Source organism: Diabrotica virgifera, chromosome 6 (assembly GCF_917563875.1).
Source record: "Diabrotica virgifera virgifera chromosome 6, PGI_DIABVI_V3a".
In the NCBI taxonomy this organism is placed as follows: Eukaryota; Metazoa; Arthropoda; class Insecta; order Coleoptera; family Chrysomelidae; genus Diabrotica; species Diabrotica virgifera.
The window spans coordinates 130,177,557-130,192,835 of NC_065448.1; the positions used below are offsets into that span (position 1 = coordinate 130,177,557).

The window sequence follows — 15,279 nt, forward strand, 5'->3', positions numbered from 1 at the left end:
TTGATTTGATTTGTGGATAAATTAATACATTGGTTAATACATTGACTTTGGTTTATTTTTTTGTTGATTGGTGCAATGATGCGTACTTGCCATGATGTTCATAATTAATAAAAAATTTAAAAGAGATATAATTATTGCATACTTCCTACAAATCATTTAGATTTTAACATTTCGATTTTGCAATTTTAGGGTCCACTGACCAATTGTCCATAACACTATAAAATACCTTAAATTATCTGCTTTTACCAATGTTTTTTAAAAATCAAAATAGAGCAAATTAAGGATTTGGTAAGATATTGTATATTAAAATGTGAGTAACCCAGATAATATCAAATCCTGACATCCTTTTACTGAGCACAAAAGATTAGTTTTCTATACATCGAAAGAAAAACAGTTATCAGCGAACTCGCTGATTCTTGGTGTTATCTCTTCTTTGTTCATATGTAAATATTCCTTCAATCACAGCACAGTTTCCATTTCCGCTATTTCGGTTCGAGGCCTAAAACATAGGAATAAAAGTTACAAATATGGTCTTATAATAAATGAGGCGCTCAGAGCAACAGTGGCCTAACCCCAAAAACGAAGTTTTGAGATAAATGCAATCTTTGCATTCGTATTTCCATATCTCATGGGATGGCGCTACAAATTATGTTATATTTAGTTAAATATAAAGGTAATTTGTGTAGACCCTTGTTAATACGAAGATTTAATGTTGCTGCTTTTATTTATATACACTCCTGGTCAAAACAATCCGGACACCTTAACAATGGGTCATTATTGATATCTAGAATCTCCTAAAGCTGTTTCCGACTTTAGTGATTTTTTTAGTATGTTATAGCCTTATTCATTGAGAACACCATAAGTTAATATTGTTGCTGAACAGGTAAGTGTATTTTCCTTAAATTTCGAAACACCCTGTAGAATATTCTAGCATTTAAAAAATATTGAAATTAAAACTCAATTGTAGCCTTAGGCTTTCTTAACATTCTCTTTTTTGAGTTATTCACTTATATTCGATAATAAAAAAGTTAGGTACTTTAACAACTAGCCATGTTCTTCATCAATACAGGGTGTTTCTAAATAAGTGCGACAAAATTTAAGGATTAATTCTGCATGAAAAAATAATGACAGTTTACTTTATAAACATATCGCACTATGCGTGCAATACTATCGTAAGTCAAAAAAAATTTTGAGATAATCGGGGAAAATGTTTCATTAATAGCACTTTATATGAGGGCAAAACTGTTTTAACAAAAAAATTAATTTTCATGGTATAATTCCCAAGTTAAGATACTATAGTATTCGAGTATAAGGCTTATCCTTTTTGTGCAAGACTATCACATTGGAAATATGATAGTCTTACATCTAATTGCCGAACGCGGTAATAAATTTGGGTATCATATATCAAAATGTGATAGTATTACACCCACTTACGAATAACGACATTAGGCCTTAAAACCAAAAAAACTTAAGTAAAATTTTCTATTTTGGTGGGGAGTTTCCATTTTTTAATTTAATTTTCCATTTCGCACTATCGTTTTTTCCGATTATAGTGACATCTATCCATAATTCGAAAAAAATATTTCAAATAAAAGTTGCTTATTTTTAGGTAAATAATCCTAATCTGCAATAAAAATGTGGGGCTCCTATTTAAGATTTTAAAGTAACCCCCACCCCACCGCCGCGGGGGTCCTGTTTGATACTATTCGATAGATTTTTCAAAAATATTGAATAAGTATATTTTGAAGTTTTTCGATCTGATGTTTATTTTGCGAAATATCGCGAGATTTGTATATAAAATTACCCCCACCCCTCTCCGTGGGTGGTCATATTTTGTATCATTCGATAGATTTTTGAAAAATATTGAACACGTATTTTTTAGTTTTTCGATATGATGTTCATTTCGCGAAATATTCGCTTTTTTTTTGTGAAACTTTTTGGCCCTCACCATTTCCTTACGCTCCGATCAATTCGTCAGATTTTTGAAATATACACTCTTTTGTATGTACTTAACTTACCTTATCTTAATCTGACAATTTCGAGTATTTTTAAGGATAGAATTGTTTTTCGGGCCCCCCTAACGAACGTCCCTGTGTTAAGAGCCAATATATGGTACAGGTACATCTACAGGGTACCAGGTTTCTCCTTATACATAATCTGACGCGCTCGAGTAACTGCAAAAATCCCCGCTTGGGCTCCCCTACCATTAGGATCTTATATGCTAAAATTTGTATTATTACTCCGGTGCAAGAGTATCTTAACTTATTAAATTAGTATCATATATGGCAAAATGTGTATTATTACTCCGGTGCAAGACTATCTTAACTTCAAATATATCATTATCAGTATATTATGATATTATTTTAAAAACACTAATAGGTCTGGATCCCGCGTATGAAAAAAAAGTTGATTAATAGCAAGCTGAAAATTTGTTAATAGCTTAAGGGTGTTTAGTCGAATAAACTTTGATATATGGGAACACTGAAACAGTGGTAGTTTTAATTGTGGAACAGGTTAAAAATTTGGAACGGTCACAGCACGAAAACGGCACATTTGTTTTGTCCGACAGAACAGACTTAAACTCTCCGAACAGAGATTAAACTCTCATGAAAAAATCAGACTGCTATTTATTACCTGTCATAATTCCTGTCATTTGACATATTCTACATGTTCCACTCATTAAAACGCCCATTTGGTGATAAATAGCAGTCTGATTTTTGCACGAGAGTTTAATCTCTGTTCGAAGAGTTTAAGTCTGTTCTGTCGGACAAAATAAATGTGCCGTTTTCGTGCTGTGACCGTTCCAAATTTTTAACCTGTTCCACAATTAAAACTACCCCTGCTCCAGTGTTCACACATATCAAAGTTTATTCGACTAGACACCCTTAAGCTATTAACAAATTTTCAGCTTGCTATTAATCAACTTTTTTTTCATACGCGGGATCCAGACCTTTAACTAAAATGAGTCGCTCTAAATGTGTTGTTTTAATTCACAATACCATTCTATCATTAATACGGTTGATGTAAAAAAAAAGATAAAAATTTGAGCCAAACTAAAACATTCATTATCTCCACATTTAGTTTTTTTGAGTTGCGATACTCTTGCACTCATAGTGCGATATGTCCGCAAATGCTTCGTTTCCGAGATACGGGATGTTGAATTTTTTTCTTACAAACTGACGATTTATTTATTGCTCTAAAACCGGTTGAGATATGCAAACGAAATTTGGTAGGTTTTAAGAGGTAGTTACTTCACATTTTTTGACATACAACTAAAAATTTTATATTCACCATTGGCGTGCATACACGTAATATGACCGGGTAATATGACCCGTATGCATGCCAATGGTAAATATAAAATACATAATTGTGTGTCAGAAAATGCACAATAACTACCTCTTAAAATACACAAAATTTCATTTGCATATATCAACCTGTTTTACAGAAATAAATAAATCGTCAGTGTGTAAGAAACAAATCAACATCCTGTATCTCGGAAACAAAGCATTTGCAGACATATGTTTATAAATCAAACGGTCATTATTTTTTCATGCAGAATTACCCCTTAAAGTTTGTCGCACTTATTTAGAAGCACCCTGTATTGATGAAGAACATGGATAGTTGTCAAAGTACCTAACTTTTTCATTGTCCAACATAAGTTAATAAGTCAAAAAGCAGAATATTAAGAGGAAACCGTAGCGATCAACAGGTAGCGAAAACGCGTTCCAAGATTGCGGCTGTAATTTTGAATATTTTTTCGAGATATTTGGCACACGTCTTCGTAAAATAATAAAAAATGGCGGTACAGAGCCCCATTTGAAAAATATATTAATATGTGGAAATTCCCTGTAATTAAATACAATATTAAAAAACGAGCCTGTACCGCCATTAAGAAGAACAAAAAAATACATTTTCATCAAATAAACTTTTTATCCGATGCCTAGATCTTGTGTCATTTTGGAACTACTAATGAAATAAAAAATTTTAGTAGTTCCAAAATGACACAAAATCTAGGCATCGGATAAAAAAGTTTATTTGAAAAAAGTGTATTTTCTTGTTCTTCTTAATGGCGGTACAGGCTCGTTTTTTAATAGTGTATTTAATTACAGAGTAATTTCCACATATTAATATATTTTTCAAATTGGGCTCTGTACCGCCATTCTTTATTATATTACGAATACGTGTGCAAATTATCTCGAAAAAATATTCAAAATTACAGCGGCAATCTTGGAACGCGTTTTTGCTACCTGTTGATCGCTACTGTATCACCTTAAGAAAGGCTAAGGCTACAATTGAGTTTTAATTTCAATATTTTTTAAATGCTAAAATATTCCACAGGGTGTTACGAACTTTTAGGAAAAAACACAGTATTATTGTTACACCCGGTATACAATGACATTTACCTAATGAATCATCAACACTATTACTACACCGATATTCCTAGAGAATAACGCTATAACCTACTAAGAAAATCATTCAAATCGGACAACAGGTTAAGGAGATTCGAGACATCAAAAATGACACATTTTTAAGGTGTCCCGATTTTTTTGGCCAAGAGTGTATTAATCTAAAAATGGTCAATTTGTGGCATTGACCACTGTTGCTCTGAACGACTCAAATGTAGTAAAAATATCATTTTTTTTTTAAATAGAGACCGTTATTTAATTTTGTTTTAGAGACCATCTGCTTATGTACATTTTGATCACTTAATTTCTTCAGAACAGCTCGTGGTGTGGTAAGAATCGAGAACAAATCCAACTGTCATGTAAGCAAATTAATAAGATATAATTGGAGTGAAATCCGGATTTTTTTAAAGTGTAATAACGAATCAACCGCCATAAATAGTCTTTTAATTCTTTATTACAAAACATAACATACAGTGGAACCCCGCAAATCCGAACCCCTCTAATCCGAACGTTCGGCAAATCCGGACCAACGGAAAGTGAAAAAAATTTAAAAAAATCAAGACAAAAACTTAACACCATGTTTATTATACAGAGTATAACCATAAAATTTAACAATGTAGGATTAGTAGGACTTTGACATTTAGAATTTCTTAAAAATAAATACGTACTTTATGCGTAGTGCTTATACAGGTTAAATATAAACTTACTTCGGTTTTCTCTTAGTCAACTTGAGTCCTAAAAATATTGTCCACACTCTTGCGAGAACGTTTTGCGACTCAAAATCAAAGACAATATAAGCTTTGAATTTTTAGTTAGGCTAATATTAATATTTCAATCAACGATTAGGCTAACTTTCGAATAATCCGAACTTTTCGGAATCCGAACAGGCTGTCCTCCCAATTAGTTCAGATTTTCGGGGTTCTACTGTATTTTCTAACATTCAAGATATCGAATTAAAAGACATCCTTTGTCAGGTAATTCGTTATTTTAAAACAAAGTTCGAGCTCTAATGAATCATGGTATCATTGTGCCTCAGTCGTCAACCAACAAGCGATCAGAGTGCTGTCATTTCTTATCAGGTTACACGACGTGCATAATAAAATAATTAGCTTAGATCTTCAAAAAATTTTCAAGAAGTAGACATAAGTAAACGAGTCAGAAGAAATGCAACAAGAACTACAGAATTTTTGTATTCCTCCAAACTTCAAATTTAGTGGCTTAATGGAAAACCTGTCTCTATCCCAAAACTTAACGACATAATGTCGTTATTGGAACTTATTCCATGGGATGTTAAAAATTTTTATGAAAATATCGTAGGGAACGAAGGCATTCAAGATGTCATTGACGGCTTTAATGGATCATTGGATTTCGATATTGAAGACATATCTTAGTAAATTGTTTTTGGTGTATTTTCTATGTAAACGATATAACTTTTTATACGTATTAACGCGAAAAATGTAATAGTACGTTCTTTAAAAGTAAAATATTTCAAAACCTATAAATTTTAAAGAACCGCTTGAATTGACATGAAATTTGTGCTTTTGCCCTAGTGGTGAGTTTCACCTCCTTTTGGGGGTGAAAAATATATGTTCGAAATAAGTCCGGAAATGGATAAAATGAATAATTCTAAGCAATTTTTGTTCTATAAAGTTTTTTCACAAGTTAACACTTGTAGAGTTATTTGCGACTGAATATGTTAAGTTTTCTACAAAATAACCACGTTTTTGACTACAGCTGTTTCGGCAGAGTGCCTTTCTCAAGTGATTTAGATTACTAGGGGTTTGTCTTTTTAAAGTTTTAACTGAAGAGGTTGAGGAGTGGGGAGCTGTTTGTCTCGAGTTAGTCATTCAGAATTATATCTGTATTTTTTAATTTATTAATTTAATGCAGAATTTGAAACTGTTTATTAAAAGAATGATTATGATCCAGAAGGTGAACTGCGTATGTAGAAGTGTCTGTTTTTCTATTGTTGAGAACCCTTTTGTGTTCTGCTATCAGTTTGTCAAAGGTTCTGCCAGTTTGACCGATGTAAGTTTTTGGACAGTCACCACAAGTTTGTAAACACTACTCTGTAGTTGTTTTCTCTTTCGGCTATTATTGTTCTTAATATATTTGCTTAAGTTGTTATTATTTCTGAAAGCTGGTGTTATTCCTTTCTTTTTTATGTATCTGGCTATTTTTGTTGATATCTTGGCAGTATATGTGATAGAGCAGAAGGTATTGGGTTCTTTCTGTGGTGGTGGATAGACTAATTTCAGGGCTTTCTTATGGAGTTTCTGGTTTAAAATTTTGTTAATTGTTTGTTCTTTATAGCCATTGTTTACTGCTATTTGTTTAATGATGTTCAGTTCTATTTCGAAGTTATCTTTTGATATGGGAATTTCTGTCAGTCTATGTATCATGCTATGGTAGGCTGCTAATTTGTGTCACGAAGAATTCCTCATATGAAAAACAGACAAGAAAGATTTTTCATCGTAAATTGAACAAGGAATTCAAACCTTGTTTTTAATTTGAAATACCTCAGTGGCGTACTATTTTTGTCTTAAAAAAATCAGACTATTACCCGTACTCACTCCAATGATAAATATAAAATTCGTCTGTCGCCTCTGACGGAAGTTATTTTGAACATTTGTTGTAGCTTTGAGCCTCGTTTAAATTTTATTAGTGTTATTTTCTATTATTGTTCTAGTAAGTATTATTGTATTAGAAAGTTCTTGAAAATGTATTAAAGAAATGAAAAATACGCGTTAAGATGATTGTTTTTTTTACATAGAAACGGTGCATAATATAAAAATAAGACAAGAGAGATTTTTTATCATAATTTAAACGTGGAATTCAAAAATAATTTTTACTACTTTTTCCTTAAAAAAATTCAGACCATTACCCGGATGCATGCCAATGATAAATACAAAATTCTTATGTCAAAAAATGCGCACTAACTGCCTCTTAAGACCCACTAAATTTCATTTTAATAGCTCAACCGGTCTTAGGACAATAGATAAATTGGCAGTTTGAAAGAAAAATTTCAACACCCCGTATCTCCGGAACGAAGCATTTGCAGACATATGTTTATTAAGCAAACTGGCATTATTTTTTGTGTAGAATTAACTCTTAAAGTTTGTCATACTTATTTAAAAACATCCTGTATAAACTAGTTTTTAAATACAGAAGTAAAAAAGGTCGGTTGGAATGCAACTGAAACATTAGTGAAGCAACTGATGGCTTATTTTACTACGGTGCGTATAAAATACGCACCGTATTTTATACGAACCGTAGTAAAATAAGTTATTGATTGCTCGTGGAATGAGAACATGTTACTTCGATGGGGTCTGCAGCCGTCCACAAGCTTGGCAAAAATGTTAAGTGATGCTTACAAATTAACGTAACCTAATATAGTCCGTTCTTTAACGGTAAAATATTGCAAAACCTCTAAATTTTAAAGGACCGCTTGGATTGACATGAAATTTGGCATACACATAGCTAACAAGTCAAAGAAAAAAAGTGATATTCTGCCGATATGTGCTTTTGCCCTGGGGGTGGTTTTCACCCCCTCTTGGGGGTGAAAAAATATTCGTCCAAAGAAAGTCAGGAAATGGATAAACAGGATAATTTTAAGTAACTTTTGTTCTATAGAGTTTTTTCACTAAAGTCAATACTTTTCGAGTTATTTGGCAGTGAATATGTTCATTTTTTCAACAAAATAACCACGCTTTTAGACGGTTTTTCGCAAATAACTCAAATAGTAAGTATTTGGTCGAAGAACATTCTTAGAAAAAATATAGCCTGTAAAAAATTTAAAAAATGGTGTATACATCACGTCTTTACACCTAGTAGAAGCAGAGTTATAGTTAATGAAAAATAGGTTCATATTCGTCAAATTCCAAATGGAATACTTTAACGTGAAATAACCAAAAATGAAGCACATTTCGGGGAAAACTCATTACAACTTATTTAAAGTGTTTAAAAAAGCTTCATTTTTGTTTTATAAAAAAAATTTCTAGCATTAAAATTAAACAAGTTACGCTCAAAAGAAAGTTAGTCCCTTTTGGTTTTCGTAAAAAAATCGAGAAAAGCACCCCCTAATTAGTATCTTAAATCAACTTAATCGTTACGACTTCACAAGTTTCTTGACTCGGTATATATTGTTTATATGATCTGTAAGTTTCATCGGTTCAAAGTACTTATTACTGAAACGGCTGTAGTTAAAAGGGTTTGAACGAGTCACTGATCACGAATGTATGCAAATTTAGAAACACCAAATCTTAATCAATTTTTGTCTAACAGGAAAAAAAAATACATGATATTCAGAAAAGCAAATCTGAATTTTTTTGTTTTTCGAGATTTTTGGCATCTCTAACAATTTTTAAGTTATTTTGAAAAAAAGCATATTTTTCAAAATTTAAATTTTTGAAAATTTTATTTTGAAACCATTTTTTTTTTAAATAAGCACTTTGAATCGATGAAACTTACAGATCATATAAACACAACATAAGTAAAATAATTTGTGGAGCGGTAACGATTAATTTCATTTAAGTTACTAATAATTAGGGGTTGGTCTTCCCGATTTTTTTTTTTGCAGAAACAAAAGGGACCAACTTTATTTTGAGCGGAACTTGCTTAAATTTAATGCTGGAAACTTTTTGTAAAAACAGAAATAAAGAATTTTAAAACACTTTAAAAAAGTGATAATGGATTTTCCCCAAAAAGTGCTTAATTTTTTGAATATTCCACGTCGAAATATTCTATTTGAAATTTGGTGAATATGAATCTATTTTTCATTGACTATAACTCTGGTTCTACGAGATCCAGAGACCTAACGCGTAAACCATTTTTTTTACTTTTTTATAAGCTATATTTTTGATAAGAACGTTTTTTTTGACAAAATACTTACTTTTTGAGTTATTTGCGAAAAACCGTCTAAAAATGTGGTTATTTTGTTGAAAATGAACATATTCACTCGCAAATAACTCGAAAAGTGTTGACTTGACGAAAAAGCTCTATAGAACAAAAGTTACTTAAAATTAGTCAGTTTATCCATTTCCGGACTTATTTTTGACATATATTTTTTCACCCCCAAGAGGGGGTGAAAGTGACCCCCGGGCAAAAGCACAGATCGGCACAATATCACTTTTTTTCTTTGACATGTAAGCTATAAGCATTCCAAATTTCATGTCAATCCAAGCGGTTCTTTAAAATTTAGAGCAAAAACCGTGAAAGAATTGACTAATAGGTTTTAAACATAAATCGTAAGACCCGAATAAATACGAAGAAATTCAGAGAAATATCAGAAAGAAAGTTCGAGAGTCAAAAGAGAGGTGGCTCTCCGATAGATGCAAAGAAATAGAAGACCTGAATAAAAAGTATGACAGCTTTAATTTACACAAAATATCAAAGAAATGAGAGGTTCTAGAAAAAGCACAAGAACGAATACCCTTAAAAATGATAAAGGCAATATTATTACTGACGTGATGGAGAGATTGTGTCACTAAACCAATTACTTCCAACAACTATTTAATGATGAAATAGGAGAACTGTCATTAGAAATCACAGAGGACACCGGACCACTTATATTAAGACAAGAAGTCACCTATGCCATTAAAAACATGAAAGAGGGTAAAGCTACTGCACCAGATGATGTGCATATCGAATTATTAAAACTTATTGATGAAGATGGTATTGATGTAATGGTTGAACTCTTTAATCTAATATATCAGACTGCCACAATCCCCAGACAATGGCTGCAATCGACCTTTGTAGCAATTCTCAAAAAGTCAAGTGCAACAACCTGCTCGAATCACAGAACAATATCTTTAATGAGTTACACACTTAAAACATTTTTGAAAATAATACACAGCAGAATTGTTAAAACTCTCGAATATGAAATCAGTGACACACAATTTGGCTTTAGAAATGGTATGAGCACACGAGATGCTGTGATCGGCTTAAATGTTCTGGCCCAGAGACGCATGGATATGCATCAGGATATGTACTTATATTTTGTAGACTTTGAAAAGGCATTTAATAAAGTTCAACATAAAAAGCTTGTAGATATATTAAAAAGCAAAAATATTGACAGTCGTGATATGAAAATTATATCTAATATATATTGTAATCAAACCGCCAAGGTAAGAGTTGACAACCAGGACACCCAAGATATCAAAATACAAAGAGGAGTCCGTCAGGGTTGCGTGCTGTCTCCATTAGTTTTCAATGTCTACAGTGAAGCGTTATTTCAAGAAGCGCTTTCAGATTCAATAGAAGGTATATCTATCATGGAGAAGTTTTGAATAACTTACGTTTTGCAGACGATACACTAATAATAACGGATAACAATAATGATTTACAGAACGTAATGCAACGCCTTAATGAACGCTGTCATGAGTACGGACTAAAGATGAATATAAAGAACTAATTGCATGATCATAACTAAATCAGCACACGCAAACATCCAACTAACTATTGAAGATACTGTAATTGAGAGTGTGGATAACTACAATTGCATGATCATAACTAAATCAGCACACGCAAACATCCAATTAACTATTGAAGATACTGTAATTGAGAGTGTGGATAACTACAAATACTTAGGAACATGGATAACATCAAATGTAGACCAAACCAAAGAAATTAAGACACGTGTTGAAATAGCACGTGCATCATTCATTAAACTTAAAAAGTTTCTTTGTTGTAGGGATATAAGGTTAGAACTACGCCTAAGGATGCTTCGATGTTACGTGTCCTCTACTCTTCTTTACGACTTGGAAGCATGGACATTAAAACACGTCCATTTGAATAAGTTGGCCGCCTTTGAATTTTGGTGTTGCAGAAGATTCCTAGGAATATTATAGATTCAAAGAGTGTCGAACGTGGAAGTAACTAGAAGGATAGAAAATCAACCGGAAATAATACTAACTATCAAAAGACGAAAACTTGAGTACTTGGGACCTGCGATGAGAGGGAAAAATACTCATTATTACAACTTAATGCAAGACAAAATCCGAGGAAAGCGAAATGTGGGAAAACGAAGAACATCCTGGCTTAAGAACTTACGGGAATGGTTCGAATGCAGCAGTGCAGAGCTATTTAGAGCGGCAGTCAACAGTGTCCGTATTGCCATGATGATTTCCAACCTTCGATAGAAGATGGAACTTAAAGAAGAAGAAGAATAGGTTTTATCTAGTTAATTATAAAATATTCGACGATTTAATTTACTTAGATGCCACATTAGCGCACTAGTACAATAATAGCTTAATAAAATGATAACACAGTACACACCTTAAACGAAGGGATAAGCAAGTTACTAGTGTAATTCAAAAATATTTTTTTTTCGAAAAGTTACATCTACCTGTTAATCTCTGATTTTTTAAAGAAAATATAATATTTGACTTTGTTTTTTCATCAATTAAAATATTCCATAGCGCTATCAATCAAGCTGCGTATGATTTTTAGACTAGTAACATTTTTCTATTGTTTTACAACAGTATTTAAAGAATGCCATCAAAACGGAACGAAAATAAATGTTAGACTAACTTATTACAACCAATATCCTTTTAAAATGGGTTGTATAAATTCAAGTTGAATTAAACTAACAACTAAAACAGTAACTTTAAATTAGGTTAAAAAATATTAAAAAAATAAAAGTTATCCCGTTACTTACCCAAACAAATCCACATCGCTTCCTGCGGGATTTAAACTCCTTAGTCTAGCTCTTGCTTGTTCTCCAGAAACGATTACACTAAAAATTATTATCCTAGATTATTATTATTATTAATATAGTTTTTACTCACTTAAAATAAAAAAAAAGGAATTCATAAAATAATAAAGTGAAATATAAAATAAATTCTAACGTCAAATTTGCTAATAAATGAACTAACAATCATATTCCACAGTATATTATTATTTATATAGGGTGTTTCAATATTCGACGACCAACAATGCTCTACCCTGTATATTTGTCTCTAATTGATAAATTGTGATAATATATACAATTGAAAATTTAGGATAAAAAATTTAGATAAATATACTCTTTAAGAAAGTGTTATTTTCTTTGCTTTACTTAATTAAACATATTGTTCTGAAGCTATTTTCAAACATCTTAAAATCAGTTGAGAGCTGTTAGGGTTATGGACAACATTTGCCAGAATATTTTTTTTGTTACTGAAGCTAAAAACTAAATCTTAAATTATTGTTTCATACATTTCCTAATATTCAAAAGTATATACATATTTAGATAATTTACAGCTCACGATTTGTAGCATGATTTACTAGATTTGAAATTCTCTTTTTCCTTTCACCTTCCCTTGTATCACTAATCGCATTATCTTATATTTTTTATGTTTTAGTATGTAACCAAAGCAGCTCATTTTTGTTTCCTTCGTAGTTTTTTACCCTTCTTAAGATTTCCGTGTTTATGTTTGCAATACTTTCGTGTTGTAGGTATTTCGTCGAAGGCTTTCTCAAAGTATACATTCAACAACACCCGTGGGCAAGCATGTATGACAGATTAAGTTATAATCAACAGAGATATACATCCATCAAAAATAATCGACGTAAGATACAGTGGCGTAGCCCGCAGGGGCCCTATATTAAAGTTTGTCGCGGGGGCCCTTTTCCACCACTCATATGGCATAGTGCTAAAAAAATGTTCAACAAAAGAAGCAAAAACGCTTGTATAGAATAGAATAGGTAGAACAGGTAATAGAAATTCGCAATTTATGGAGTCGATTTATCTCTGGAAGATAAATAGGTGTACCAGTTTTCGTTTCTCTAAATAGAAGCATTCTGGAGATATTTACAAAAACTAATTAAAAGATGCCTTCTTCAAAGAGCTCTTGCTCATTTAGGAAGCATTTTCGAACTAGGTGATTAGTGTTAAATCATAATATTTTGAGCCCAGGAATCTACAGTTTAAATACTTCCAAGTATTAATGAAACACCCTGTATATTGCAAAATTTAAATCAATTACAAATTGCATAATATAGGGAAGGAAAGTATGCTAAATGTGCAGTTACTCGAGCGTTATGGCGACCTATTGGGTTGTGAAGATTAGGTCCTAAAACCAAAGAAAGTTAAGTAAAATTTTCCATTTAAGTGGGGAATTTCCATTTTTTAATTTAATTCTCCATTTCCATTAATCGTTTTTCCGATTATAGCGCCATCTATCCATAATTCGAAAACATGTCTCGAATAAAAGTTTCTTATTTTTTCGTAAAGAATCCAAATCTGCAATAAAAGATGGGGGCTTTTATATAAGATTTTAAAGTAACCTCTCACCCCAACTCCGTGGGGAGTCGCATTTGGTGCCATTCGATAGATTTTTCAAAAATATTAAATACGTGTATTTCGCAGTTTTTCGATCTGAAGTTCATTTCGCGAAACATCGCGGGGTTCCTATTTAAAATTTTACCGAAAATAAAAACCAATCCCTCTCCGCGGAGGGTCGTGTTAAGTATCATTCGATGGATTTTTGACAAATATTAAACACGTATTTTTTGGTTTTTCGATCTGACGTTTATTTCTCGAAATATTCGCTTTTTTCTTGTGAAACTTTGTGACTCACCCATTTCCTTATGCCCATCTCAAACCGTCAGATTTTTTAAATATACACTATTCTGCATGTACTTAACTTACCTTACCTTAATCTGACAATTTCGACTTTTTCTAAGTATAGATTTTTTTTCGGGCCCCCCTTAACGAACACCCTGTGTAAAGATCCAATATATGGTAGGGGTACATTTACAGGGTACAAGGTTTCTCCCCATATGATAAACATACGCGCTCGAGTAACTGCAAAAATCCCTGCTTGGGCTCCCCTAATATAACCTTGTGAACTAAAGTTCTGCGTACAACACCCAAATATAGATAATAATAATATACCTAATAAACTGTAATAAACCAAAGTCGAAAAATAAATTTTAATTTTTGAGACATATTGTTTTAAAACAGATTTAGTTTTTTCAAGCCAGTGGTGAATGGACATTGAAAATGACAAAATGAGCGTAAACAAAGAAGCTCTGTTCTTTAACGGCGAGCGACCAGCAAATAGATATACCTAAATACAATTTATAGATAAATAACAGATTGTACGAAAATATACGCAAACAATACAGAGTGTTTCAATGTTTCAAATATTGGTAAAGCGATTACAAATATTGCAATTTGGCATTATACATTATACAATGTCTCACACACAGCCAACGGGGAATAGACAATAAAAAGTAGCTTGAAAACAAAAAAGCTCTGTTGTTATAGAACGGCGAGAGGCAGAAAATAGATGGGTACCTGTACATAAATATAGTTTATAATATATAGATCAGGGGTTCCCAAGCGGTGGTACGCTTACCACTGGTGGTACGCGGGACGATTTCAGGTGGTACGCGTCGTGTGGGTGAAACAAGCTATTACGCTGGGTCTCTGTCTGCGGATGTGGCAGTACTGCATACCTCGAAATATCTCAAATACTAAATGTAGTGGTTGACATAATTTTTCACTTGGAATCTCTTCAAGAAAGTTTTAATAAATATTTCTCTGAAGATTATTCCAAACTTGACTGGATCAGAAATCCTATTGCAGAAACCTCACCAAATGAGTTGTAATTGCAGGAAACATTCATCAATCTAACAGAAAATATTTCTATGAAACACAGCTTTAAAGAGAAATCCATAGTTGACTTCTGGATCGGGTGTAGATCCGAGTATCCAATGCTCTTCTGGCAAGCGATGCTGTTTTTGATGCCATTTGTCACTAGTTACTTGTGTGAGACTGGTTTTAAGTACTGAACTATTGTATATATTTTAAAATTAAAATTAGACACAATAATTGTGTCTATAAAACAAGCCAATGGACATGTTTCTGATAGTAAATATGTTTCTG

The 15,279-nt window shown here is 32.3% G+C and overlaps 1 protein-coding gene across 1 annotated transcript in view; it reads right to left on the reverse strand.

Annotated features, from left to right (window-relative positions):
* Positions 1-272: 272 nt before the first annotated feature.
* LOC114337088 (glutamate receptor ionotropic, NMDA 2D-like) overlaps positions 273-15,279 on the reverse strand; it is a 646,411-nt gene continuing 631,404 nt past the window's right edge. The window contains exons 8-9 of the mRNA XM_050652861.1: positions 12,064-12,141; positions 273-499 (exon numbers count right to left, since the gene is read on the reverse strand). Coding sequence (XP_050508818.1) covers positions 460-499; positions 12,064-12,141 — 118 coding nt within the window. The 3' untranslated portion in view covers positions 273-459. The remainder of the gene's footprint in view (positions 500-12,063; positions 12,142-15,279) is intronic.